This window comes from Anguilla anguilla, chromosome 10 (genome assembly GCF_013347855.1).
Source record: "Anguilla anguilla isolate fAngAng1 chromosome 10, fAngAng1.pri, whole genome shotgun sequence".
NCBI lineage: Eukaryota > Metazoa > Chordata > Actinopteri > Anguilliformes > Anguillidae > Anguilla > Anguilla anguilla.
In genome coordinates, this window is record NC_049210.1 from 43,972,576 (window position 1) to 43,996,608 (window position 24,033).

Genomic DNA, 24,033 nt, shown 5'->3' on the forward strand with positions numbered 1-24,033 from the left:
ATTTTGGAAAGGGAGAACTGATGACTCCAACTTGAGTGAAGTTTTCTTTTTTTTTCTCCAAGTCGTGCTGCAGTGGCCTCCCCAGAGGCTGTTGTTATCGCTGCCGGGAAAAGTCTTCATGGAGAAATGTGAGGCATAGACTGACCCTATACATCGTCACCATGGAGAGGTCTCAGCCGATAACAAGCAAGTGAACGTTATCCTCACAGTAACCCGACAGTCGTAAAAAAGTACTTCTGTAATTTGGCCTTTGGCTGTATTATATCACAGCAATTCTGTCATGAAACCCATGCGTGTAAAACTGGCTGAGATACTTGCATCAGTGGATTCATTCACAGGCAGGGACAGAATTTTTGGTTTTAAAATGATAACAAATACAAATGTATGCAATACAAATGGAAACTCAATGGAATTGTGGTTTTACACATCAATGCCAATATTTTTTCCTTTATTTACATTAACAAATGAAAAGCAGATTCAATTTTATTACTAAATTGAATTAAAAGCAGATTCAATTTAATGACTAATGCTTGGTGTACACTGTCAAGTTGTGCCATTTTCACCCACTGGCATAATACAATGATATTTATATACTTATCAGAGTATATGAATTGATCTGTTCTACTTGTTTATTTATGCATGTTCCACTAAAAATAAGTAAATAAATTTAAAATCGATCCTTTGACAACAATATATGACAGAATTGCTAATGTATTTTATTTGTAAAACCTACAAGTACCAATTCAATGAAAAAGACCCTGTCGTATTTTTGAGCCAGCACTTACCCAGCCCTCTGTATCACGTGATCATTAAAATGACAGAAACTAACACGACTTTAATTACTGACAAAAGTTAAGAACGAAACATAATGTCCAAATATTACTTGCCGGACTTTTATCACATGGACTGAATTTGTCGCAGAAGTACTGTACAGCTCTAGGTACTGTTCGCCCTATTCATGAGTACTTACTAATGTGCTTCTCCGTCAGGAATGCCAGTGGTGCCTACGACTCAACCGTTAAAAATGCAGCCAACCACCGGTTCACAGCCAACGTAGGGGCTTTATGACTGGCTGACAAAACCAAAGGGGCGGAGCTTCACGCAGGCTTTGAAGGGTACCTCCTGTTCGCTCAATCTGGAGCGCAATCGGGACCAAGCCGGTGGAAACTATAGTTTTAGAAGGGACGCTATAAACTTAAAAGTGATTCACGTCAGTTTGAATGAATATGTGGTGGAAAGTCAGAATATACTAAACGAAAAATGGCATTTTTTGTAGATGTCACTTTACTTACGTGAGTAGTACTTCATTTCTATTTTAGTTTAACTTTATTTTTTATTTTGTTTACTGACGAGGATGAACATTGGAATATCACTTTTGAGCTGACAACACGTCGTTACATAAGTTATTGGGGGAACTTGTAATGTTGTTCACATGTGAGACCTGTTGCCAGTTATAAAATACAAAAATAGAAATTGATCTAAAATGAGTAACAACACTCTCGCAGTCAGGACCATGGACCCGACGATCCCTGTTATAATGTTTATATTCGGGGTGGTTGGGAACATGATTGCCATAGTTGTGCTTTGCAAATCAAGAAAGGAACAGAAAGAAACAACATTTTACACACTGGTTTGCGGACTTGCTGTGACGGACCTTTTCGGGACTCTGCTTGCGAGCCCGGTCACTATCGCCACCTATATGAAAGGATCTTGGCCAGGTGGGGAAGCGTTGTGTCAATATTCCGGATTCATCCTTCTGTTTTTCTTCTTGGCTGGCCTCAGTATAATATGCGCCATGTCCATCGAGAGGTACATGGCCATAAACCACGCTTACTTCTACAACCGCTTTGTTGATCAGAAGGTTGCGGGCTTGACTCTTCTCGCCATTTATATATGGAACATTCTTTTCTGTGCCCTGCCGATCATGGGACTCGGCCAGGTGAAGAAACAGTATCCGCAAACTTGGTGCTTCATCGACTGGAGAAGTAACGAGAGCAGACACGCGGCGTTCTCGTACATGTATGCAGGATTCAGTTCTTTTCTCATCCTGTCCACCGTTATTTGCAATGTGCTCGTGTGCGGCGCTTTGATCAGAATGCACAGACGCTTCATGCAACGAACGTCGCTTGGCACCGGCCAAGGAAGGATTATTGACCTCAGGAGAAGACGGAGTTTTGGACGTACGGCCGGTGCAGAAATTCAAATGGTTATTTTACTCATAGCTACTTCAGCGGTGGTCCTCGTTTGTTCAATACCACTAGTGGTGAGTTTGCACTCTTCTTCATTCATGTGTTTTGCCATGGTCGTCTACCACTAAATTTTCAATCAATCCAAGACATTTAATTATCTTTATGAAGCATGAAATTGAATATTGGGATTCAAAAAGGCTATTACATAAATCATGTTGCGGTTAATCATATTCTCGGGATTTGGCAACTGATCAGCCTTGGTATTGAAGGTAGGCGACTCAACTGAGCATGATTAAATGTTTAAAGCAGAATATATTTAATAGGCTAAGACACATCATATGTTAAACTTCAATATTAATGTTGGGACAACTAATTTGGTCTGTAGTAGAATAAATCTCATTACCATGTGAGAAGGAACTACTTCAAATAAAAATCTATAGTAAATTATGCAGTTGTTACATAAAACCATATGGTAGTGTTTTTTTTCTTTTCAAAATGAGATTATTTTCTGTATTTATGTGCCCATTGCTGAAATGACGTCCGGCTTACAGAAGTTTATCAGCCGTTGCACGATATACCTTCTGTCAGACATAAAATTGAATTTAAAAAAATCTCAGCTTGCTTCAGATAGCTGGCTCGTGCGTGCAAGACGGAGAACGTGTGTGCTTGTGGATACGATAAAAATGATCATGACTGATTTCTCCTGCGGGGACAAAGTATCCAATGTTTGCAAGAAAGAAAAAAAAAGAAAAAAGAAAAAAAAAAAACAGACGCCGTAGGCCTGCCTCCTGCCCTGCTTTACTGTATTATCTGATTTACCCCGCTCCAGGGAGCTGAACTATATGAAAAGCATTTTTTTAAAGCTGCTGCAGGGATATGTGATTTAGACCAAATTCCGTTCAGTTCCTGTCATTTATGGTAGCCTGTACAGCCAGGCGATGCTGTGTTCATCCTCTGGCCCCACGCAACCATGCCATTGGCCCATTTAAAATTAAAATGTCTGAAAGACGAGACAAAGCACATTTAATGGGCTGGCAGGCTTCACTCAGACATTTTTACTGCATTTATTAAAAGTGTAAGTTTGGCGGTCAACAATGGGCAGCACTGCGGTATAGTGGGTTAGGAACTGGTCTTCTAGCCTAAAGGTCACAGGTTCGATTCCTCAGTGGGACACAGCCGTTGTACCCTTGAGCAAGGTACTTAACCTGCATTGCTTCAGTATATATCCTGCTGTATGAATGGATCCAATGTAAATGCTAGGTAAAAAAAATAAATAAATAAGAAGCTGTGTGAGTCTTCTGGATAAGCGTGTCTGATAAATGATTGTAATGGTTCCCGGAGGTCCATTCCTTGCTTATACAGGGACTCTTTTTTTTTAGTTCTATGCAGTTCTGAGCTATATATTTAAGGGGGTGCACATTTAAAATATATGAATTCACACTGAGTTTCTCCGTTGCAACAGTCATTTTTGTGTGGTCTTATTTTTTCCCCCCATTTTTCTCTGTCCCTTCAGGTGCAGGTGTTTGTCAACCAGCTGTACAGGACCCCGGTGGAGGAGAGGATCGACAAGAACCCGGACCTGCAGGCCATCCGAATCGCCTCGGTCAACCCCATCCTGGACCCCTGGGTCTACATCCTGCTGCGGAAGGCCGTGCTCCTCAAGCTCCTGGAGAAGATCAAGTGCGTCTTCTGCAAGATCGGCGGCCGAACCCCGCGGCACTCTGGGAGCTTCCGCTACGCGGACGAGCCGCGCTTTTCGTCCGTCGCCTCCCACGATTCCCCCTACGCCACCTCGTGGGAGCTGAGGGAGGTCACCAGCTCCTCGCAGATATTCCTCTACCCGCCCGAAAAACGAGAGGGGCTCGCGGAGGGCCCCCGTTCGGGGCGGGCGGGGGCCAGCTCCCCTGCGGGGGCCGCGGCTCTCAAGGGCTTGAGACGCTCGGATTCCCTGAACGAACGTGCCGCGGAGCGCGGGCCTTGCGTGCGATCGAGCGCCAGCGTCAGCTTCTCGAACATGAGCCAGTTTCTCTCGTTCCCGAAAGAGCGGCCCCTCCATGTGACTTTTACGGACGAGGCACTGGACCTGCAGGAGAGACGCATTTAAATCCGTCGAGGTCTCTCCCTATGGTTGGGACAAAGGGTGACTTCCTGGCAGCTCAAGAGAGGAAGCTTTGGCAAGCTTTCGGTCTCATTGGACCACATGAAAAGGCTTGCGCAGAGCAGTGATTATTGATGGGTCCCCTAGGTTCTATAGGACATGGCTGAAATGTGAATTTTCTCATACATGTCTGCTCTGTGAGTGTTTGTGTTTGTGATTCTGTGGTATTTCTGTCAATTACTGTAATTCTGCCCTCTGAGTATAACCATATGTCAACATACCACTTTTTTCCACTGAGGACTTTGTTTTCCGTTTTAATAAATGCGATCAAAGTGAAAATTCCTGTGTTCCAGGAAATGGCATTTTCAGCACGTAAACAAAAGAAACGTTCATTGTTTAATTGTCTGGACAGGATGCTTCCAGCAAAAATACATATGGAAATTAAAAAAGATATTTGACTGACAGAAATATACTGTGTACTTCCGCAGTTCTAAGATGTGAATTGTTTTTGCGCATTGTTATAATTTATTTAACATGAAAGTGATGTCTTCTCTATGAGAAGTTGTAAACTGGTGATGCGATGCAATCAAAGCACAAAGTGCTCTGTATGTAAAGATCAAAGATCATTTTAGGCAATTTTTGTGATTTACACACAAAGTTTTTTTCATGTATTTGCCACTTTTTGTTCTCAAAACTTTGTTAGAACCTTTTGATTGTATCTTCCTGTGATAATTTCAGTGTTATCCATTCAGTATAAATCTTTTATTTTACTTCACTTGCTGTTACTTTATTACTATCATCTCCTAAAGTACAACGGTTCCTAAATCAATGATTGAGAAACTGTTGAATGTTGGGAAGGGGAACAAGACAATGTTTATAATGGTCTTGTTCTCCCTTCCCAGCTCCCTAAAAGAAACCCCTTCACCTCACCCCACTTTGAGTAAGAATACCATATACAGCCTGGCTTTAACGCAGAATTGTTACTTTTGAGTTTAACGGTCAGCCACATTGGCAATGAGCTCTCATTACAGTCCATTACAGTAATAGAATCAGTGTCACAGTTCCCGAAAGTCTACCCCTCAAACTGTCAGAGCAACAGCATATTTCCACATTCGGTTTAAAAAAAGGTTCTTGGCTGACGCCATCCCCGAGCCGTCCACTTCACACTTTTTAGACCCCTGAGCTCAGCTTTCGACCCTGAAATTGGAATCCATGGTAACAAAGATCAGGCGTGTGAATGAAAGCATTCCATTCATGTGTGTAACAAGAATCCGAAAACAGCCCCGGGAACGATGTGGTTGGAAATGTCAAAACCAGTCCGTTTGAATGGTACTACCACTGCCAGAGGATATAAGAATTCATCCCCCCCTCCCCCTCCCTATGATCATTGATCTGATGACCATAGTGGCTGATCTTACAGAAGCCCACAGCATTTTATTGATGAAAATGAGCTGAGAAAATGACAAACGATGTCATGTGCTTCAAGTCGTTTTATTCTCAAAGACGGAGGTTGTGATCGATTAAGTCTGTCAAATTTTACATGGCGCCTTTGACCTGAGAGAAAGTCGATTTTTTTTTACTTGTCAAAATGATTCTGCACAATTTAATATTCGGGAAAGGAAGAAAGGAGGAAGTGACTCGGCATTCATTGTTGTGGTATTGTTATTAAAGAATGTGAAATTTCATTACACAATTTCATCTAGTCCCCAAAGGCCCTGTACACTCTCATAGCCCAACAGCTTACTGTTCAATAGCATTTTAATAAGTTACACCTTCCCTAGCTGTACAATGTATGCCCTAGTGCACACCCACGCACACATACACACACATGCAACCATTCACAGTAATTTAATTTATGAGCTGTCATGTACTACTCCTCTGTCACCCCAGTAATATTGTATCATCCCCAAAAAATGCTTGCAAGACTTACAGAACCTCATAGCAATCAGAAGAAAAAACGAATACATTTTGCTGATTTGCATTATGCTCTTTGGATGCACATGTCTTTAACCATGTGACATCACACACAACCATGAATGCCAGCCTTAAAAGTATGAATGAGCACATCCAGGTGCTTTATATCCAAAACCACATATGACTTAACAACGGCCTCATGAAATGTATACATACAATCTGTTCTTGCTTCCAGGAAATTCCATTGCAAAGAACATCCCGTCATCACAACCTCACTATCTCCAGATGTGCCTAATATTGCTTCGGTGTCGAACACCCGTAGTATATAATATGAGCTGGACCACAGCCGAGAGCACGCTGAAAAAAAATGAAGCACCTAATTTAGCACGAAACTATATGAACCGTCATCAGTCACTGTCCAACCCCTCTGCAGCAGCCCCCACACTTGTGTGGATCATAGACATTCTTTAGCAATTACCGTTTCAACCCCCCCACCCAGCACGAGACCTGAGCGCACTGAAACAACTGTGCAGCCCCTCTGTGGAGATCCATTTACCATGTGTAAATAGTTTTGGTTTTTTTCCCCCCAGCGTTATTATTCTCGTTGCTCCCCAGTGAAGTTTTTTTTTTTTTTGTCATTTGTAGATCTCCCCCTGTGGAGGAAACGCACAGGGGCGGGCAGCTCTGCCCGGCAAACCGGCAAATTCTCACAAAAGAAAGAGAGGAAGTATGTGGCGATCTGCGCTTTCTCATCGAGGCGTCTGGGCGAATCGGGAAATGACCAGGGGGGATCTGCGCGATGGTGCAGTGGGCAGCACAGTCGCCCTCACAGCGAGAAGGTCCTGGGTTTGAATCCGGCCCGGGCCTTTCTGTCTGTGTGGAGTTGGTGTGCCATGTCCAGGTTGTATTCCGGATATATAAATAACCAGATATTCTTACTAGGAAGACTACCTTAGATAGAATGAAACCTGGCCATCGAAAACTGTCCACTGCTGCAGCTAAAACTTAGTTGGCTTCAGTACATAGCAGAAGTGCATAAGTATTTAAACACCACCTTGAATGAGTAACACGTCAGGCTCGCTGAAACACAAGATCAGATATCGTCCGATGGGAACAACAGATGTGAAACAAATGCCTCTAAATTAATGCTGAGGCCAAGAAAAAGATGCTGGCAAAAATCAAAAGCGCTCCAAGTTTCCGTTATTTTCTTTTAATTCTCTCATGAATACTAATCACAACACGGTTTACAGGAACAGCACTCTGGGCCGGTGTAGTTTCCAATCACAACCTGCTGAATCATGAAACCTCGGTACAGTGAAAGTGAAAATGTGAAACACAGACGAATTCAAAATGGGTTTATCGACTACTAAAGGGCTTTAGAGATACACACAGCTGTGTACACAGACACTATAGGAGCTATTTCCAGCTTAGTTGGATACAAAAACTCATTGCGGCCACTCATATCAATGCAATTTGTTGCATTTTGGGAAATGGGGAATGGAATATGACCCCTAAGTTATAGCTGATAACACAATGTTTCAATATCACAGATATGTATTGGTCAAAATAGAGGGTATGTAATGTAATAAATCCCCATATTGTAGTAGTACGTGCTTATACTCACATGCAGGTCTATCTGTCATTTCCAGTCATCACAAAGCTGTATAATAGAAAGAAAGTTGTGAAATTATACACAGACCACAGGCCTGGATTCAACCAACGTTTGTCCTCACCTTAAACTTTAAAAAAAGTCTGTTTTGAGAGTCAATTTCGGTTATCGCTAAACTGGAAAAAAACACACTGTATTTGTCCTGCATTTAATAGTGAGTGTTAAGATCCGGCTCTAACCTTCAGTGATAAGGTAGTAATTCAAAGTATATCGCTATAGCTGAATGAATTAAACCGATACAAATAGAACATAACAGAAACACTTATGGATACTCAACTATGGCTCATATACAGAATTCTCATTCAGATTTCTCCAGTATGAGGATTCGCTTTTAAAGCCTCTTTAGAAGGGACAGTGGCCTTCATCGGTTTTCAGAACTAATATTTGTGTGGTATGGCTCCAACATTTTTTCGATTCACAGTCAGTGGCCACAGGTTGGTGCTCCGGGTTCTTGAGTTAGCTGAAAAGCTGGTACTTTCATAAGCCCACGGGTCCAGACATGCGCCCGGTACATTTTAGGAAGGCCTCGGGGCCCAAGTGTCCTGAACAAGCGCTTAGGAAAACAGCAATGGTACGAAATATCAATAAATAAATCCAAACATATGACTCATATGATCATGGCACAGAAATTATGGCAATTATCAATTATTCTAGATTGTATCGGCAAGGACAACGAGTAAATATTTCTTTTTATTTACTGTCTGACGTAATGAAAGAGATGCGTGGGGCAGTGGATAGAGAGTAGAACATTGCAATACTTATTCGTGGGTGGAACAGAGCCATTATAGTGCTGAGCAAGGTACGCAAGGGGGGGGTGGGGCATTTTCAGAACGGAAACAGTTACGCAACTGTAAGATACATTAGCCCCCCCCCCCCACCCTCCCCCACCCTCCCGACAAATTAACGACTTCAGTTTTCAATTTTAAAGTGTGTTGAAATATGGCTTTGATTGTGCACTTGGTAAAACTGCAGAAGGGTAACACTGTTGAAACAGGTATTGGGCTTGCAAAGAAATAAAAACATAACAGCAGCCTACACCGCTGAGATAGTTATATAAGCGGTTATGTTGAAGGGTTTATGGTAGCCAGCTTGCTCCATTTTCACACAGGACACCATGTCAGTTTGTTTAAGACTGATATGACTCGGCAAAAACCTTAGATTATACCACCGTTGGTACGAACTGCCACACTGTTTACACTGGAGTGGGCACAGTGTTTTGATTCCAGGTGTAGCCTGGAATCTGTATACATTATAGTACAGAGTATTGTGCAACAGGAAAACATGTTTCTTGACTGTTTAATACGTACATCACAGAGACCAGTACCACAGGTTCTCACACCTGTTCTACTCACAGAATACCTCTTAATCCTCCACAGAAATTTTGCAGGAGTGCACTGGGGTAACAATGGCTGCAAGCCTTTTGTAACAAGCTTTCTAGCAATGCAAGATTTAAATCACAATGCTGCTACTGTAGAATCTAGTGTAAAAGAGATTTGTTTGGTGCACTGGGAGACCCAGGAGTGCCCCAAGAGTGAGGAATCTGTGATAGTAGCAACTGTACAGGTTATGAGCATATAATTAATAGTGATGGTAGAGTAAAGCTTTATAAACCAATAATGGGCAGGACTATTATACAATTGCCATCTTATCAGATAAAGAGACACAGAACCAGCGTTGACTGACAGTGAATAGATACTGTACAGTCTAACCCATTGAATATTGTCGTTTCTCAAGTTAATCCGCTTGGTACTACGTGAACTCCATTCAAGCGATACCCAAAGATGACTCAGGTGGTGCAAGAACTCATTTTTGAAGAAAAGCCAAGAGCATTTCCTCCGAAGGGATTGTGTCTGGGCTTGCAGAATCTCAAAGCAGGGATACCGTGGGCGGCAGAGAGAAGTCGTTTAATAAATCACAAGTCAATCATCTTGCTTAACAGACTGCTGTGAATCGCAGGTCAGCCAACTTTCTTTCCTTTATCACATTTTTCCATTCGGAAGTGACACCTCTGACGACATAGGCGCGTACAGAGTGGGTACAATCACGAAAAGTTATAATTGTTGTCATAACAAGGTGGCAATTGGCATGTACACGAGCAACTCTCAAATTAACCTTTTGCACAGGACTTCGCACAGGCAACTTTCTTTTTCTGATCACATTTTTCCATTCGGAAGTGACAACTCTGATGACACAGGAGTGTGTATTGTCACGAAAAATTATAATTGTTGTCACAATAAGGTAACAAGGGGCAAGTACACAAGTAACTCATAAATTAGCCTTTTGCACATGATTTCCGGAAGCATTTATTTCAAGGACCACCGCACCATACACCTTGTTTCTAGTGTTGTTTGAATTGGAGTGTGTCTACACACAATAAAACATAAGAAACTAAGGTCTACCCAAATATTCTTCCAACAATAATCTTTAATATTTTAAAATTATAATAAAAAGAGAAAGACGCTTTTGCAACTTTACACTTTTGACTTGCACTGTAAGGTCTTCCAGTCTCCCCTTTGATGTAATCTTTATTTCATATTACAAGCAACTGAAATATCAAACACCATTATACTCATATGTTGACGGTGAAGCAAAATAACAATGACAGCGCGCATCACACAGTCGCTAAGCTTACGTTGAACTGGGTTAACAACGACGCATCCTTCCCTCTGAAATAATAGGATGGTGCTTGAATGCCTTAAACCGAGGTAATTGGAGCAACTGAAACAAGACTGGAATAATTTTGCTAATGTGCAATTAAAATTCTGCGGTAACACTGTGAATAAATTTTATCCACTCGAACAGGAAGAACATGATAACGTTTTAAAATTCATTTTGCCTCTACATAACACTGCGGGTGTCCCATCTAGAGGGTGTTTTTTAATAACATGAACCTGCTTCGTGGCACATGAATGGAGATAGGCTCTTATAAGAATGACCCGTGCTGTTTCATCAGACGCAACTTCCATGTAGATAACACATGAAACTGAACTGTGATATCCAGTCACGGGACAAACATGCAACAGTAAATTAAGCGAGGAGAAAGAATCTGTTACAAAATATAGGATCTCCATTTCTTGTCCCACCTTGACATACATTTCATCGCTGTATTATAATATTCTCTTGTGTAGGCCTGGTGTTTGAAAACAACAAAACAAACTCTATTTGTGAAACAACTGTATTTATGTGAGGGGTCACCAACGTAGTACATGTGTGGGACTTCAAATTCACTAATGATTTGTTGTACTGACTAATTCCCTAGGGCACTAAAAAAGCACATTAGTAGTTAATCTTCATAAAGCGGGCTCGGTATACGATGCTCGGCTAGCTTTACAACACACATACTGTAAGTTTGGTTTGGCTCATCGACGGCCCACATAAAAACAGCAATAAAACTAATGGTCCAAAAATGGGACCGGATCTGGCCCACCCATGGACCGTCATCCATTTCCGTATTTGGGCCGAGTGAACGTGAGTTGTGGGCCGTCGCTAGACCAGACAAAACTTGTTATGTGTGAATCAGTGATGGTTTGTAAGCAAAATCCTGTGGCTAGTACCACACAGTGATCCAGCTCCATCCGAACTAGGTGCCACTGCAATAAAATAGACCTAATGCATACAATTCCCAATCTTATATTTATAATTAATCATTTGTTTCTGCATCGTGACACTTGACACCTGCATTATGACTGAATGGGAATTCCGGGCACAAATGCACGAGCCAGTTGTTACATCCCTCGTGAGACTCATACCATTTCTCCAGACGACCACATGGTTAAATCACACCGGAACCTTTATTTATACACCAAACAAACGAGCGGGACAACTCAGCGTTTGGGGGGAAAATGTGAAGGATCCGTATTTTCTCTAGAAAAGGAAACCGGGGGAGGTATGGTCTTGTGTCAGTAGACAGGCGCCGCCCAGAAATTATTGTTTTCTTTTGACCCAATGAGTCAGTTGCGTAATTACACTGGGTAAAGATCTTTAAATTACCTCCACTGAGACGTCATACGTATCTGGCGCGCGTCTGATTCTCTGTGTCTTCTCCCCTCGGTCACATTAGGCGGAGCTGCGCGGAGTTCGATCGAATTTCATTTGTTTGTCACGCGTTCCATTTCTTTCGGAGACCCTGATCTGTTCCGGTCTCCGTCGTGGCGCTGGTTCACAAGCACAGGATATTGTTGTTTCATCATTGTGACAGGTCAATCGTGGGGAAATGCACGATCATGTTAAGGCTATTTGTTGCCTTTGCTAACCTCTGATATTGCTTTTCCTTTCTGTAAAACACACTCGGAAATGACAATTTCATGTAGACCCCCGGCACCAAACAGCGGACTCCAGCACTGTGCATTGGGCAAGAGGCAGGAACCCACCCTGGACAGGCCGCCAAATCTAAGTCAGGGTATGTTTACTATCCATATAAAAAAACGGCAATGAGTGTAGTGAATAAATGTTAATGGTCTTATTCGTCTGCATTTAAAAAAACATAAATACATTTACCAGTACAGATCATGATAAATGAAATTTGAGAAAGGGCAGCACAAATAACTGCAGACTCACAATCCTGTCTCAGTTAGTTCGCCCAGAGAATCCTCACCTGAATTCACGAATCTTCGATGAACTCAGTTATCAAGTGCATAGCATAGCCTGGTCATGCATGGTTAGCCATAACAAATTTAAAAAAAAAAAAAAAAAAAACAATAAAATGTAATTGGATGCTCTTTGTCCTGTTGTGCATTGTATATATGTACCTTGATTATCACTGGAAGATCATTTTATACAAAGGTCTATATACTTCTCATGATGTTGATCTTGTTTTAAGTTACATGGCTAAATATTCCACAAACAGATCATGCCACAAATAGACGACGTATGCAGCCAGACCCTCTCTTGACTGGATGATCACAAAGGCCATTATTTAATTCCATAGCATCCACAATATTAGCTTACACAAATAACAGGGCTACCTTTGTAATATCCTAGCAACAACTTGGAAAAAGTTGTTAAATAGGTTGCTATTTGACAAGCCAAATGTTGGCTGTACCCCCTCAATAGAAATACACTCTATTCAATGCAGGTCATTTTTTCCCCTGCTCAGTCATTGCTGTCTGTGCTTCTGTCCATTCATTGCAGACATTAATTATGATTCATACAGTTTGTCGAGGAAAATCCTAATACTTTAAAATGGAAATGAGCTTGTCTTTAGGTATAAGCCTTTAAATGCCGCACTGCATGAAGTTTCTACTAGTCAGGGAGGGCACAATGAATCATTTGTGTTAGTGTATCTCATTCCTGTCATTATCACTGTAGATTAACACTGCAGAAGTGGACTTTGAGAAATGACTCAGTGGAACTTAAATCATTCAATCAATTATTTACAGCGTTTCTTTGTGCATGAGTATGTACAACAGTCACTTAATTTGCAGAACATGTTTTCATATTCATATGCTCTTGTTTTGTTAGCACAACCTTTCTTGCATAAACAAGCACACAAAGTAGTATAGGATACATTGTCGCGTTCAGTTTCAAACCTGAGCAGTGGTGGCGATTAACCGGTAGCTTACACACAAGACTGTAGGGGATGTCCTGAGTGGAGCGAACCCAGAAGCAGAGATGACTCGGGAGAGGAATAAATAGAAAACAAAAAAATCAACAAGGTTCTACTCGACGGCACAGTGGGAACAAAATGGAGTGAGCACATTGAGCACAAAACGCAGGCCTCATAAGCACAGACTAATCAATCACATGAACAATTAACGAGCCAAGACAGGTGAGAATGATCAGTCCAGATAGAAAACCTCTGGTGAATGGACTGCATTTATATAATAAATGGGCTGCATTTATATAGCGCTTTTATCCAAAGCGCTTTACAATTGATGCCTCTCATTCACCAGAGCAGTTTAGGGTTAGGTGTCTTGCTCATGGACACGACATGCCCAGGGCGGGGATCGAACCGACAACCCTCCGACTGCCAGACAACCGCTCTTACCTCCTGAGTTATGTCGCCCCTATGGTGGGGATGTCTCCCTCTAGTGGACAACAGGGGAAATAACCAGAGACCTCACAGTCATTCAAATACATTTACATAAACAGAGCAAGAGATCGTGTTACACGTTTCGGCGTAGATACAGAGTATGTAAATCACAGCAGACAAATGGTCATGTTATTAAAATGACAAGATGCAGGGAATATTGGTGCAATGTATGTTTATTAGGCAGTTTGTGTACACATTAAGACATTAAAAAAGTACACTACTTTTCGCCTTTTCTTAACTATTAGTGCTTACAATTTCAAACACATTCTCTTTCTCATGGATGTAATTGCACTTTCCTTTTACTTAAGCAATTTATATACACGTCGCCCGAAGGTAGAACAGCAGTTTCCGCAAGTGCGTTTCAAACCCACAACCCTTATATCAAGTTCTTCTGCTGCATCACACATACAGAGTGCAGTTTAAACAAACAATCAGCAAAAATCCTCCTTCCCTATATGCTCCAATCAGCTTGTTAGAAAACCGCTTATAAAAAAGTGAGAGAAGTATCATTTCTAAAAATCAAAGTATGTATATGTAACATAATAAAAATGTGCTAAAAACTAATTTTATGGTAAGTTTGGGAATATCAAAACAATTAAAGCACTTTCTTTCCCTTGACAAAGGTTTCCCGTTGGAAAGCTACACAAAATGCTACCATTCATGAGTTTATAACCCAATCAAGAGTTTAACAAATGTATAGTCAAGCATATCATGAACCAGATACATTTAACAGAGAAAATTCTGTGGGTACTACTTTAAACAGATTGCAAACCATTGGTCAACTGTACAGCAATCTCTTGCCAAAGAATGATTAATGGAACTTTGATAACGAGGAAGCTTATGGGTGAGCAGAGTGAACGTCTGTAACGGTTTCATTCTTTCCCTCCTAAAGGTGACACGGTAATTAAAATGCATATACTGGCCCGCGCGAGTCTCTAGCATAATAAACAGAGAACACTAATGAAGAAACCTTCATATTGTCACAATTTAATGGCGAGTACTTGCATAACAACTACTGACCACTCATTCAGCATTGTATTAATTTCATTTCATTAATTAAAATGGTGGCCAAGACCATTTAAGGACAGTGATTCTGTTGAGAACGGTCTCAACGCTTCCTGTTTTCGGCAAAAACAGCATTAAATAATAGGTGTCCATTCTCTTATTCCCAAGTCAAAGCCCGCACCTATTCCTCAACCATAAAAGTTAATAAACCACATTGAAAATTTGAACACATCTAACCGCAAAAAATGCCTTGTGGAACTTTCCCATCCTTACATTTGCAGGATTTTCTAATTAAATCCACTCTTAAAACATAACGCCCACCCTGTTCTCCCACTAAGACAGTCACGCTAAATGGTCACAAATTGACGGTAAACTTGCTTTATTTACTTTGTGTAAAAAAAGAAAGAAAAAAAGACGAGAATTAAACAGCGTGTTGAACGGTTACGCTCACGTAATTAACCATTAACGATAAACTCGGCTTCGCGGTTCTACAGTCACGCTTACAGCAACTCGTGGGGTTTAACTAAAATCGAAGTGCAAATTCAACGGAGCGAAATAGTTTGTTATATCCAGCCATATGATAACAAACTACAAAAAAAAAAGACAGACACAATCAATTTCAAAGTCTACACACACAATAATTTATTTATTTTAATAAAATCTAGAATTCCCCCATGAAGTCTGGATAAATATATTTAGTTTTTATGATTATTTACACTTAAAACTGGGATGAAATGGGGGGAAACATGTATCCTCTGTATAAATACAGTACGTATTACACCTCCTTGACAAAATTTGGTCCTATTTGAATTTCTTTCAGTTTGTGCCGCCCATTACACAACATGTGCACTGTGACTTAGATAAGCAGGTTGGAAATGAGACCAGTAGGGAAAAGGAATCGGTGCAAAAGTGCCTCCTGCGTATATTTTTTCTAACATTCACGGGCAAATCTCGCCGTTTTCTTGAACATGAAGGGATCTGACGCCAACAAAGGCAATTCTGCTACTTCAATGCATCGCTCCTGACCAAAAATGGTTGGGACACAAATGTAAATGTGTTCTAGACATTTTCTTTTTTTTTTTTGTAAATGACGACCGGTCTTAAAAAGGCAATCGGGTAAAAATGCTTGTTGTGATTATAAAGTGGCTCGGCATACGCAACATTCACACCCTGAGTTACCTCTCAGTTACGGAGGGCTAAACCTTGTCAGTGCCGCAGAGGGACTACTCCGCCCACAACAGCACGCGCCAAGCCGCGAATCCCTCGCGCTCCTATTGCTATGGAAACGCAGCAAAAAGAGGGGCCGCAGCCGAGACGTTACCGCGCGAGCATCTTGATCAGATTGGCGCACATCTCGAAGAACTCTATGGTGTGACTTCCCACTCTGGTCAGGGCGTCGCCGCCGCCGCCGGCCGACTCCACGGAGGAGGTGAGCGAGGAGGCCACGGAGCCGTCCGAGCCCCTGGCGGGGGCGTCGGCCTTGGCCTCCTCCCCCGCGCTCTCCGTCTTGGCGATGGCTCGGTAGCTCCCCAGAGACCCCGAGCGGTTAGGGGTCGCGGTGCCGGACTTTGACTCCGGCGCTTCATCTGAAATGTGAGATTAACACTGGCATCACAAACCGTGCGCTATATTATAGAGGGCAGAAACTGCAGACAGTGGGCCAAACCACCATAAACGCGTTACATCATTTCAATGCTGACAACTCATAGATAAAACTGAACAGAAGTCACCGTACATATTAATTCATTACATTAGCGTCTTTCAACCTGTACATATTCCAAGAGGGCAGGCAAATTAGATCCTCCTTTTCACACAAGAGGGACTTTTTCATAAGGCATCCCTGATGGCAAATCAAGAAGCTTTCAGCAAATACTTTGGTGTGTGGATCAACCAAAGATCCTGTTTCAGGCCTACCACACAAAATTTTAGAAAAAAGAGCCGTTCTTCTTATTCCAACATACCGTCAATGCTACGAAAGTCAAGAAGGTAAGTCCTGCTGTCCACCTGGTAGAGCTGCAGGCTCATCTTGGCCTGAACTCCAGTCACCGGATTCTTCCTCCGCACGCGCAGATAATACGGATTCACAACCTGAGCAATGATACACAGAGCGCACATACATAAATCACCAAAAAACACCATCTCCGGTCCCATGTTAGAGATCACAAATCAATAAAAAACACAATCTCCGGTCCCAAGTTTGAGATCATAAATCAATCACCATCTCCCAGTCCTGTAACTTGCTCTCCTCCTCCTGGTAACTTACAGAAACTTCCGGTAACTTCCGGAAATTTCCGGTGCCTTCCTTACCTTCCAGTCGTAGTCCAGCTGCTTCATGGCGCGGCACACCTCGGACATGATGTCGTTGGGCCGGCTCTGGCTGCGGATGCCCAGGTGCCACTTGGCCCGGCGCACCCCGGAGTGCTTGGACTTCTGGGGGTTGAGCTCGTCCAGGGTGTGGCGCGGGCGCGGCGTCACCTCGGCGACCAGGAAGGGCACGCGCTCGGGGTGCGGCCTGGCGGCCGGCTGCTGGTGCTCGTCCAGGAAGGCCTCGGGGGGGCTGCTGGCCAGGTAGAAGTCCTTGGCCTCGTTCATGATGCGCCGGTTGTCGATGATCAGGTGGTAGGCCACCGCCAGCGGGTCCTGGTGGTCGTGGTTGTACAGGCAGGTCAGGACCTCGTCCTCCGAGCACTCGAACTTCTCGCACACCTCCTTCAGGGCCTCGTCGTCGATCACGGTGGAGCTGTGGCTCGACTCGTCGGGGAAAAGGTACTTCGACAGGTCCTTCTGGAACCATTCATCCTCTCTGAGGGGACAAAAGCGGAGGGTCATGATTTTCAGCTACAAAAAACGATTTATGCTTTAAACCCGGAACAGCTCTTTTTACTTGTTCCATGTTCCACATTTTGGAGCGCTCTGGGTTTTACTCAGTCCTATTACCCAGCTAACACCCTGCTCCATGACACAGGACCCAGCTGCACAAGTGCAAAAGTTCAAATGTCCTGCAGAGGCGAGCGCACGCATCTGGTGCGGGTCAACGACGACTGACCATCCACCCCGCGGGGGAAACATTCTGACCCATGTTACGCAAGAAATCCCGTAAAACCTATGCTACATACAACCTTACAGTCTTACATGCTGCCATTTTTCATCAAATAGAAAAAAGAGAGAAGCCCTTGCCAAGCAATGGAAGTGTATGTGTGTGTGTGTGTGTGTGTAAAGTGATGACCACCTAACGACAGTGTGTTTCCCTGTCCGTGACCCCAGAACACACCGTATGTCCTTGATGGTGGCTCTCTTCATGGGGTCCACCTGCAGCATGCGCTTCAGGAGGCTGCTCACGGCGGGCTTCAGGTGCTGCGGCGTGTAGAAGATGCCGTCGCAGATCTTCTTGAAGAGCGTCGGCACGTGGTCGTCGTCGAACGGGAGCGTGCCGCACAGCAGGGCGTACAGAATCACGCCGCTGCTCCAGATGTCAACCTCTGGACCAGCGTATAACCTGCGCGCAGGGGGTTAAAAATGAGCTCGCGGTCGACTCTTACCGATGATAAAAATGGATTCTAGGCCAGGAGAAATGCTGCCCATGCATTATTGCTCTTACATGAATCCTCTTGCACACAAGAGACGTAAAGATGATGCTATAGGGGTCCTACCTCAGTGAGGATCAAGACGAGATACATTTAGCCGTCTTACAGCTTTCCAGTAATAAAAATAAAGTTCTAAGCACAAACAGGGAACTACCTTCCTGAGATGACCTCAGGGGCTGCGTAGTTTGGAGAGCCGCAACTTGTCCGTAGAAATTCCCCATCTGACATCATGTTCGACAAGCCTGAAGAACAAATATTAATCAGGGAAACACACATTTATAAGATTGGCTTCTGTGAGCTGAGACCAAATTCTGCTTTCTAGGCATTCACAAATGGTGATTAAGTCATTAAATGATTTCACTAGATATATCAGTCAAGCATTTAATCCTCAAAAGGAATATTTTTCATTCATTGCGCTCTCCGCTGTATAATTCTGTTCAAAAAAGATTTTTCCTGTGACTTTAAACATCTTTTGCATGGGCAGATCTGAAAACAGGAAGAGGACAAGATATGTAAATGATTTCAGACATAGTGAGAGATTCAATATATGATGACAATTATTAAACTTTGTATGACATGATTGTCAGGAGGGACTGTCGCTTTATTATGAAATGTGAGCTCAATAATCTTTACATAAATACAGCAATAGAATTTTAAGATATGATAGCCTACCGTTTGATTGCCCTGACTGCCATACGTTGAATGGAAACAGGGCTTTCAAAATTGATCTCTCATTAACAGATTTTTCCATTCAATATTGATTGTTCTTGAAATAGAAGCCTCTATGAAGCCCATATCCCAAATAAGCTTTGTATATACAGGATTTTGTTTTCCCACTAGTTTGTGAGTACAGACTATCAGATGCAGTGCTCCGTAGGGAGAAATTATTCCATGATATTTTTTGCTTTAAACTACAAAAAAGGATGTTGTTTCATAAACAACAAACTAAATTACCACAGTGGGACAGGGCAACAGGAAACAATTACAGTGCTCTCAATGCGCAAATGACGCTTCACTGATGCGAGGCCGCAGATACAGGCTGAACGGATCCTCTCACAGGGCTGCTCCATAAAGCACGCATCACTGGAAACAGGAACTCGCTACGGTCTCCCCGGAGGACATCTGCCGCTCACCAAAATCCGCGATCTTGGCGTTCATCTGAGCGTCCAGCAGAACGTTCTCTGGCTTGAGGTCCCGGTGCACCACCATGTGCCGGTGGCAGTAGTCCAGGGCTGAGATGATCTGCTGGAACAGACGCCTGCTCTCTTTCTCGTCCAGCTGACGGCAAAGGAACCAGAAAATGGCACTCATCATTCACAATAACAGCTTGGAAACACATTACAGAGGCTGTGAACTGTGTAGGGAAGGGTTATAAAATCAAGGGAAGGAGACGAGGAGAGGACTCGGGGTCAGGGCTCAAGACATACCAACAGCGTCTTGCTCAACCGCTGACTTATGAACCAGACAAAAGATTTGCTTTCCTACGGAAACCTTTCTGCCCAGTGAGTCAAAGTCAACATAACACAGCCCTGCCCATTTTGGAGTTCACAACCCTTATTCAATAACAGAAATGCTCACTCAGAAAAAAAGGGCCTTTGTTGATACTGATGGGAGTGGGAGGGCAAGAATACTCCACGCAAACCGTGCTTACCTTCCCGTTTTTGCAGATGTAGTCAAACAGCTCACCGCCAGAGACATATTCCATCACCATGAAGATATCTGTCGGAGTGCTTATGACCTGATACCTGTGCCAATACGAATATTGTCAAAATAACACCAGTTTCCTATTGAGTATAAAAACAACCTAATAGCAACCTAAAACACACCGATACTTTTTCACACAGATTGTTTTTGACTGTTTTCAGAGCCACTTCAGAATGAACTGTTCTTATCGGAGCAGTTTGCAAATGCACGTGCCATAGCTTCAAAGGCCATAAAGGATAAGTGGCTGATAAGCCACAGGTGACATGAACAGGTGACCCTGCAACAAGAGCAGGTGCCAAAGCCTGAGAACGGAAAATATAGCAAAGGAGCAATAAAATCTGACATTACATATCTTCATAAGCCTAAAAATATGAAAATAAGAAAAAAATGCTAAGATAAACATAACCATCAATGGAACAAAAATTATATTCTCTTTTTGAGATTAATATAGAGAAAAGCAAATGAAAGAATAGGAACATGATGCGTGCAATGTACTCTACTGATTTTGGCTGAACTTGTTGAACATTCCATGGCTGGTAGTTACACAGTAGAAATTAAACACAAATGTATATATGAATAGAACACATTTTGCTGATTAATTAATGCAACGTATTAAATACATAGAGAACCCCTTCTCGAACTTACAGTTTAATAATATGTGGATGTCTAAAGAGCTTTAGGTTCTGAATTTCTCTGCGAATCTTTCCTACGACATCAAGGCTGCGAATCTTCTGTCTGTTCAAGATCTTCACGGCTACTTGGTGTTTTGTCAGTTCATGCTGACCAACTAAGAGAGGGAGACAGTGATCATTAGGATTTAAAAGCAGCAATATTCACAATAACTGTAGCACAGAACTGTCCAGATAAAAAAGGTTCCGTATAATGTATGCAGCAGGTTTAACAGAAACAGAGCAGTGTTCAATTAATCTTTACAAGCCGGCAAGTGCAGAATTATCAGATATACATCCATAAATTTTATGCGGAGACAACCGGCCTGATGTGCTATGCAGGTGTTCTCACATTTCATCCTATCGCGCTGTCCTACCGAGGGATATTGCGCGTGCGCACATCACAATTGCGTCATTATCTCCTGTTTTGCATCTCCTGTTTAGCGACACGCCCATAAATTTAAGCGACCTGGTTTTTTGACCTAAGGTTTTAAATCGCATGTTAAATTGCATGATAAATTCCAAGCAGGCACTTATGTTTAATTTGCGATGTTCATACACTAATTGGCCACTTTATCAGATACACATACCATATAGGTGTACCTCTAGGCCTACTGCCACACCACAAATAAGTAACGCTAGTCCGAGTATAATGGCACACCTGTTATAACTCAACCACTGCACGCAGAAGTTAGGTGATGATGACGCGTAAACATACCTGTTTTAGTACTTTTATGTACTTTATGGAGGTAAGTGGTTGGAATTGATATTTCCTATATAACACCAATGACAGGTTTTTCTGATAGGGCAAATTAGGCCATCGAAATATGCTGCCAATTGTTTTAGGCGCAATGTGTGACTATATAACATGGTAGTTCATGCTGGAAGCATTGTTCTTGTCTTGCGGTCAAGAGATGTGCGATTAGAAGAAAGGAACAGCCTCTGGCAAACCCAGGCCAAAACGTTTTTGAGATTGTTGTTGAATGAATCGATGAAAATAATGTGATGCAATTAGTTTAGAAGCATTTTCTGTTAAGGTGCAAGGGCCTACCGACTTTTTAAAGTAGGTTACTTGACGTATTTTTTTCGATAGGGGAGCAAATATGAGCAGAATAGCTAGACCTAATTATACATTCGCGGTATCCGGTAGGACAATTCGACAGGATGTCAAATCCACAGATCACCGGTTCCAAAGCACAACAGTATTACACCTTTAACGATGTTTCAGTGGTACCAGCTCTTACAAACCGTGTAAACAAAACGCAGCTGTTTCACTCAAATAACTTGTCTTGTGAACTCATTGCTTTCTCGGGGCAGAGTAAAGGATACAGAACTACCCATTATCGCTTTGTGGATGATGAAATACGGAATAACCCAGACAGTGCAAGTTAAAAGCCAATGTTGCAAAGCGGTGCGGTGTTATTTCTTAACGTTTTGAGGAAGACCTTCTGCTTTCGAACACAGAGCCATCGCTAGGTTTTCTCGTATATGGCCATTTTATTAGCTTCCTTATCACCAAGCTAACTCGCTAGCAAGTCCCTGATTCCCCGGGCGTTAGGTTTGCTAGCTAACGTTACAATAACATTAGCTTGTAAATAATGTTCCTTATGAGCGAGTATGTCACTGTCAGCTCAAAGTTTCTGTTTTGCACACCAAGGCAGAATACCATGCACAAAACTTAAGAGCACTCGTGGACATCGTTAGTTAGTTGACTAGCAGTATATGAATGCGCACGTATCTGCATTGTTTAATGTTAGCAGTGTACTGCTAGATAGGTTTAGCAAATTGTCTGAATGGCTTCAACTTCTAGTCCGCCCGGCTAAGAGGACGGAATCATATAGCCAACTATACTAGGCTACAGGTGTTTAGCTACCCGTTAATTGCACGTCCTTTAACCTTTAAACGTCAACTTTAGTTCGATGGGAAACTAGGATCTAGGTTACTGCTAGCTAGCTAAAATTAATGTTAAACTTGCAGCAACTAACGTTATGTTCAAATGCTAGCTAGCAACCACGCCTATATAACGTTATGCTGTAAGGTTACCAACTAGCCACACGGCATTGTGCTAAAGTGATTACTTCATATCCTGATCAGGTAAACGTCCGAATATCAGAAAACGGTATGGGGAAATAGCACAATTATTGTGCTTGGCTGACGTACACAACCAGCTAAAACCCAGCCATCTCATCAGCTGTTTCACTTGTCAATTGTCGTGGCTAGGCAGCGAAGTCATTTCTGCCGTGAATACACGTCCTGTCCGACGTACTAAGGCGACCTTATTTCAAAAAGATCTTAAACACAGTATGTCTACTCATCTTGTGAAGTTTTCATACTTACCCTTTACTTTCCCAAAGGTTCCTACCCCTAGTGTGTCTCCAAGAATATAATGTCCAATTTTCACCCTGCCTTCATGCTTCTGCTTATCCGTCGCCATCTTCCCACGAAAGCCCTGTGTAGCAAGCTTTCACTATCTTCCCATTTCTACATAGAAGCCCCTGATGATTCTCCTTGTGGAACGCAGTTCCTTAACTAGCCGACTAGCCGGCCACATTTTACGGGGAAACTATCGTGACCAGTACATTCCCGCAACACTTCCTATGAGCTCCCACCTCACCTGCTCGTTGCTCAAAATCGCGCAGAAGGTACATAAAAAAAAAATGCACATAAAGCCATTTGAAATATTCTACCGTAATTACAAGAAAATATACATGAATCCATTTGAAATATTCTACCGTAATTCCCAGAAAATATTCATGAATCCATTTGAAATATTCTACCGTAATTCCAAGAAAATATACGTAACATATAGAAAATAAATTCGCTTAATTATCGGAGCAAGTTTGCTCAGATAAACGGTCAGTCTTAAAACCTCTGGTAGCATAAAATGTGCTTTGTCAATGTACTGGTCTAGTTTGTGATCACAATTTTCCTTCTCTGTTGACCACGAAATACTAAATACAGATTTACTCATTTAAAAAAAATAGCAATTAAGCACCCACTGCTGCTTGAATTGCACTAAATTATACCTCATTTGAACACCAACTAGATAAGTTAAAGGTGTAACATTACACTATTAAACGCCTGTTTTGTTTTCATGTGGTGCTACTCAAAATCTAACTTAGAACTGTCTGCACCCCACTTACATTTTGCAAGGGCATAAGATGAACGCCT

At 42.3% G+C, this 24,033-nt stretch overlaps 2 protein-coding genes and 1 long non-coding RNA gene across 3 annotated transcripts; 1 reads left to right on the forward strand and 2 right to left on the reverse strand.

The window, feature by feature from the left end:
- The first annotated feature begins 1,061 nt into the window (after positions 1–1,061).
- On the forward strand, positions 1,062–5,062 carry LOC118237240 (prostaglandin E2 receptor EP4 subtype-like). The gene is made up of 2 exons (XM_035435742.1): positions 1,062–2,263; positions 3,703–5,062. Exons 1-2 carry the CDS (start codon positions 1,484–1,486, stop codon positions 4,291–4,293), a joined length of 1,371 nt encoding a protein of 456 aa, XP_035291633.1. The 5' UTR covers positions 1,062–1,483; the 3' UTR covers positions 4,294–5,062.
- A 2,386-nt stretch (positions 5,063–7,448) lies between these two features.
- LOC118237139 lies at positions 7,449–12,278 on the reverse strand. Its single transcript, XR_004767127.1, has 4 exons — positions 12,124–12,278; positions 11,861–12,024; positions 7,826–7,861; positions 7,449–7,492 (listed from the first exon to the last, which is right to left on the reverse strand). It is a non-coding gene; the product is annotated as an uncharacterized LOC118237139 (long non-coding RNA).
- A 1,778-nt stretch (positions 12,279–14,056) lies between these two features.
- LOC118206348 (5'-AMP-activated protein kinase catalytic subunit alpha-1-like) lies at positions 14,057–23,522 on the reverse strand. The gene is made up of 9 exons (XM_035378953.1): positions 23,200–23,522; positions 20,840–20,981; positions 20,142–20,235; positions 19,624–19,768; positions 18,645–18,732; positions 18,178–18,402; positions 17,214–17,709; positions 16,868–16,994; positions 14,057–16,492 (listed from the first exon to the last, which is right to left on the reverse strand). Exons 1-9 carry the CDS (start codon positions 23,294–23,296, stop codon positions 16,224–16,226), a joined length of 1,683 nt encoding a protein of 560 aa, XP_035234844.1. The 5' UTR covers positions 23,297–23,522; the 3' UTR covers positions 14,057–16,223.
- Between the last annotated feature and the right edge of the window lie 511 nt (positions 23,523–24,033).

Bases quoted from the DNA above. Each gene is read 5' to 3' on its own strand.
- LOC118237240 (XM_035435742.1), top strand. From the start codon at position 1,484: ATGAGTAACAACACTCTCGCAGTCAGGACCATGGACCCGACGATCCCT. The intron at 2,264-3,702 runs GTGAGTTTGCAC...CTGTCCCTTCAG, and splicing joins TTTGTTCAATACCACTAGTG to GTGCAGGTGTTTGTCAACCA.
- LOC118206348 (XM_035378953.1), bottom strand. From the start codon at position 23,296: ATGGCGACGGATAAGCAGAAGCATGAAGGCAGGGTGAAAATTGGACAT. The intron at 20,982-23,199 runs GTAAGTATGAAA...TCCCTCTCTTAG, and splicing joins AACCTTTGGGAAAGTAAAGG to TTGGTCAGCATGAACTGACA. The intron at 18,733-19,623 runs GTGAGCGGCAGA...TTTGTTCTTCAG, and splicing joins CGCCAAGATCGCGGATTTTG to GCTTGTCGAACATGATGTCA.